This window comes from Neophocaena asiaeorientalis, unplaced genomic scaffold (genome assembly GCF_003031525.2).
Source record: "Neophocaena asiaeorientalis asiaeorientalis breed wild unplaced genomic scaffold, Neophocaena_asiaeorientalis_V1.1 scaffold254, whole genome shotgun sequence".
Taxonomy (NCBI): Eukaryota; Metazoa; Chordata; class Mammalia; order Artiodactyla; family Phocoenidae; genus Neophocaena; species Neophocaena asiaeorientalis.
Window position 1 is genome coordinate 4,033,354 of NW_020174705.1, and position 5,233 is coordinate 4,038,586.

Below are 5,233 nucleotides of genomic sequence, written 5' to 3' on the forward strand. Positions count from 1 at the left end.
GAGCTGAACCATGGAGCTCAAAAATCCAAGAGGAAGGAACATTTTCCAAGATCTCTTACCGCTGGACACATTCCTTCACCACTTCATACTGGCCAATGGAAGCAGCTGTGTGAAGATCCAAGGGGACGGCCAGCTCCTCCCGGCTGACCTGCGCACCCAGCCCATGCCACATGGACAAGCTGCGGTTCAGCAGCTCCGGCTCGCTGGCTTCATCGCTGAGCTCCGACATCGCTGTGGAGGGAGGCACTGGGGTCGTTAGGTCCTTCCTTCCTGGTAGCGACACAGAGTGAAATGGCATGGTCACACTCCTGCCCACAGCAGGCAGCTAAGTCACTGCCCTGACAGACTGCTGCCCAATGTACCCAACTCCTGGGACTGACCAGACAACTTCCTTTCAATAAATATCGTATGCGGGAATTCCCTGGTGGTCCAGTGGTTAAGTTTCCACGCTCCCAATGCAGGGGGCCTGGGTTTGATCCCTGGTCAGAGATCTAAGATCCCACAAGCCCTGCAGTGCAGCCAAAAAGAAAAAAAAATTGTATGGTTCGGACAGCTCCATCATGCTAGTACTGGTGAGCCTGTCACTAGACAGAAAAAGAGGAGCACATATTGTGTCATAAACTGTGGCATATATTTTCCTTTATGACCCCCAGGCCCCACATTCTAGAAAGGGAACTCAAGGAGCCTGACAACCTCTTGGATGGGAAGCAGAGAAATGGTAATTAGGTCAGTGGACCAAATCAACTCTCAGATGTGGTGAAAAAGAACCCTGGGGCTTCCCTGGTGGCACAGTGGTTGAGAGTCCACCTGCCAATGTGGGGGACACAGGCTCGATCCCTGGTTTGGGAGAATCCCGCATGCCGCGGAGCGACTGAGCCCGTGAACCTGTGCTCTGGAGCCCGTGGGCCACAACTGCTGGGCCTGTGTGCCACAGCTGCTGAGGCCCATGTGCCTGGAGCCCGTGCTCCACAGCAGGAGGGGGGCCTCCGCCACCGTGGGAGACCCGTACACTGCGGCAGGGAGTGGGCCCCGCTCACCGCAGCTAGGAGGGGCCCGCATGCAGCGGGGAAGACCCAACGCAGCCAAAAATAAATACATAAAATTAAAAAAAATAAAGAGCCCTGGACTTGGAATTAGATCAAAATTTAGCTCTGCTACTTAGCATCTCCAACCCCTAGTTCCTTACTGTTTAATGGGGACGTGATATTTCCAAGGACTGTGGTTAAAAACACATGGCAGAATGGACAAACAGTGGGACGTCCACACAGTGGAACACTACTCAGCCATAAGCAGAAGAAATAAACAGGTGATACACACAACACATGAACGAATCTCAAACGCATTATGCCAAGTGTAAGCCAGACTCAGAACGCTGCCTACTGTATGATTCCATTTACAGGACTTTCTAGAAAAGATAAAACTAAAGGGGGGACTTCCCTGGCGGTCCAGTGGTTAGGACTCCATGCTTCCAATGCAGGGGGCGCGGGTTCGATCCCTGGTAGGGGAACTAAGATCCCACATGCCATGAGGCGTGGTCAAAATAAGTAAATAAACAATAAAAGTGCATGAGTTTTAAAAAGTTTTTTTTAATAAAAAAAGGATAAAACTAAAGGAGGATAGATCAGTGGTAATAAGGGTTAGGGGTGGGGGTCCCACAAAGGGACTGCAAGAGGGAATTTGGGGACGATGGACCTGTTCTGTTTTTTGGGTTTGTTTTTTTTTTTGCAGTACGCGGGCCTCTCACTGTCGTGGCCTCTCCCGTTGCGGAGCACAGGCTCTGGATGCGCAGGCCCAGCGGCCATGGCCCACGGGCCCAGCCGCTCCGCGGCACGTGGGATCTTCCCGGACCGGGGCACGAACCCGTGTCCCCTGCATCGGCAGGCGGACTCTCAACCACTGCGCCACCAGGGAAGCCCCTGTTCTGTATCTTGATTGATGGACATATGACTCTATATATTTATCAAAACTCATAAACCTGAACACCAAAATGAGTAAATTTACTGTATATAAATTTTAAAAACAAATTTTGAAACAAACAGAAAGAAAGCCCCAACACAGGAACCAGGATGCGACCAGTGCTAACTGACTAGGAATCTACCTATGCATCCCTTGAATGTGGGAGAGACTAGGGGGAATGGGATAGACTGGTTAATTTGCTGGGTGACACTTTCCCCACGATGGGACAACAGCAGGATGAAGAGCCCTTCATTCTAGGAATCCTAACCCATCAAGCCCAAGTCATCAGCTTCCTAGTAGAACCCTTAGTTCTGGAGTGACAATTGTCTCCTGTTCTACTCTGAGGGGAAAGAACAAAGACCAAGGTGTAGAAAAGCAAGAGAAGGAGAAAACAAAGAAAACCACTTCATGTTCAGATGGCCTGAAGGTACCACAGCGGTTCACAGATGCCATTAGCACATCAACCTCTACTAACAAATGCTTCCAAGCATGAGATACAGCCAAGATGGTCAAATAACAAACAAGCCACCAATTTGGGGGACAAAGAATCTGTCGGCCCCTGGCCAGAGTAACAAAGTTCAGGGCAAAGCCCTGCTTCCTGGAACCACCTGTCCACACTGGCAGGGCCTGAGAACAATCAGCTCTCTCAATTTTCAGGTGGGAACCCCCAAGCTGAACAGTCCAGGCCACAGAGCCTGGATAAGAATTCAAATAAGCTGTCAGTTCAGCACTCCTTTCAATACACCCCCCAAGCCTTCTTTGGGTGTGTTTCTTCTACTCCAAATGCCTCCTCCAGGGTGGGACCCATGTTCTCTCTCCTTTTATTGGAGGCTCACCTGTCTGACACCTTCCAGAACGCTGAGCGGCAATCAGAATCAGACCCCCACTCCAGAAGCCCATGGAGGGAGAACTCGGATGCCAAGAGACCATAAAGCTATTGGGTTGGCCAAAATGTTCGTTTGGTTTTTTTCCATAAGATGGCTCTAGTAGCACTTAGTTGTCTTTAACTTCATTTGAAACAATTTTGTTAGACTGTACTGTGACAGCTGCCATATCAGCGTGCATTTAAAAAAAAAAATTATCAGGCTTCCCTGGTGGCGCAGTGGTTGAGAGTCTGCCTGCCGATGCAGGGGACATGGGTTCGTGCCCTGGTGCGGGAGGATCCCACATGCCGCGGAGCGGCTGGGCCCGTGAGCCATGGCCGCTGAGCCTGCGCGTCCAGAGCCTGTGCTCCGCAATGGAAGAGGCCACAGCGGTGAGAGGCCCGCGTACCGCAAAAAAAAACAACACAAAACTTATCAAAATAGGTGAATTTTTGTGTAGCCATTTTAACAATGAAGATGGAAGACAAAAAAGCAACATTTTCAGCATGCTTTATTATTTCAAGAAAGGTAAAAACACAACCGAAACGCTGCAGTGTATGGAAAAGGTGCTGTGACTGATCGAACATGTCAAAAATGGTTTGAGAAGTTCCGTGCTGGAGATTTCTCACTGGATGATGCTCCAAGGTCAGGCAGACCAGTTGAAGTTGATGGTGGTCAAATCGAGACATTAAATGAGAATGATCAACGTTATACCACGTGGGAGATAGCCGACATACTCAAAATATCCAAATCAAGCACTGAAAATCATTTGCACCAGCTTGGTTATGTTAATTGCTTTGATGTTCCACGTAAGTTAAGCGAATAAAACCTTCTTGACTGTATTTCCACACGTGATTCTCTACTTAACTAAAACGTTCCATTTTTAAAACAAGTTGTGGGGACTTTCCTGGTGGTCCAGTGGTTGAGAATCTGCCTTCCAATGCAGGAGATGCAGGCTCCATCCCTGATCGGGAAACTAAGATCCCACATGCCGCACAGGGCAACGAAGCCCGTGCACCACAACTGAAGAGCCCACATGATGCAACTACAGAGCCCACGTGCCACAATGAAAGATCCCACACGCCGCAACTAAGACCTGATGCAGCCAAAAATAAATAAACATTTTTACAAAATAAAAAAAAATAAATAAAACAAATTGTGACAGGCGATGAAAACTGGACACTGTACAATAATGTGGAACGGAAGAGATCGTGGGGCAAGCGAAATGAACCACCACCAACCACACCAAAGGCCGATATTCATCCAAAGAAGGTGATGTTGTGTATATGGTGGGATTGGAAGGGAGTCCTCTATTTGAGCTCCTTCTGGAAAACCAAACGATTAATTCCTACAAGCTCTGCTCCCAATTAGACCAACTAAAAGCAGCACTCTATGAAAAGCGTCTAGAATCAGTCAACAGAAAACGCATAATCTTCTATCAGGATACCACATGACCATGTGTTTCTTTGATGACCAGGCAAAAACTGTTACAGCTTGGCTAGGAAGTTCTGATTCATCCACCATATTCACCAGACATCGCATCTTCAGATCTCTATTTATTTCAGTCTTTACAAAATTCTCATACTGGGAAAACATTTCAATTCCCTGTAAGACTAAAAGGCATCTGGTACAGTTCTTTGCTCAAAAGATAAAAAGTTTTGGGAAGATGGAATTATGAAGCTACCTGAAAAATGGCAGAAAGTAGTAGAACGAAACACTGAATACGTTGTTCAATAAAGTTCTTGGTGAAAATGAAAAATGTGTCCTTTACTTTTACTTAAAACCCGAAAGAACGTTTTGGCCAACCCAATACTATTACTTCCTTTATCACCCTGCCGCACGCCAGATGCTCTACGATGATGGGGTACTCCTTACGAACAAAATTGTATTCACACATACATCACGTATACTTGTAGAAAATCTTCTGCATATCGCTTCCAGGATTTATTTCCAGGAAGTAGTACTAGGAACGCAACCCTTTGATTCTCCTTTTACCTTTGTGTTCTGTCCATTCTGTAAAATGCTAAGTATTCGTTACTTTTAAAGCAAAACAAAATCAAACAAAAAATTAACAACAATAACAAAAAAATGACGTTGCTGCTGACCGTGGCGTCCACAGGGAGGAGGTCTGTGAAAGCCGGAGGGCACCGCGTCCCGCACCGGGGCGTAGGCCTTCCGCTGGCCCCGGGTATCCCAACCTCATTCTCAGGCCCTGGGGAGGGTAACCTAGGGAACTACCCAAGCACTGACACCTCCTCCCAGTAACCCTACACCGCACGTGGCTTTATCGTCCCCGCTCCCCAGCGGCAAAGCGGACGCTCGGAGTCATAAACTCAAGCGGCGAGCCAGCGGCACTGCTGCGACGCCCCGAGAGTGCGCAGCAGGTGAGGACACCAGGCGGGGCAGGGCCGCCG

The 5,233-nt window shown here is 48.2% G+C and overlaps 1 protein-coding gene across 10 annotated transcripts in view; it reads right to left on the bottom strand.

Moving 5' to 3' along the window:
- Positions 1 to 5,107, bottom strand: part of ANKS3 (ankyrin repeat and sterile alpha motif domain containing 3) — a 30,677-nt gene extending 25,570 nt beyond the window's left edge. For 2 of the 10 annotated variants that reach the window (XM_024759398.1, XM_024759396.1), the window contains exon 1: positions 60 to 304. In XM_024759398.1, the coding sequence (XP_024615166.1) occupies positions 60 to 298 (239 nt within the window). In that variant the 5' untranslated portion in view covers positions 299 to 304. Of the gene's footprint in view, positions 1 to 59; positions 310 to 4,924 lie in introns of those variants that run through there. The other 8 variants (XM_024759403.1, XM_024759401.1, XM_024759399.1 and 5 more) reach the window with 7 other exon arrangements.
- Between the last annotated feature and the right edge of the window lie 126 nt (positions 5,108 to 5,233).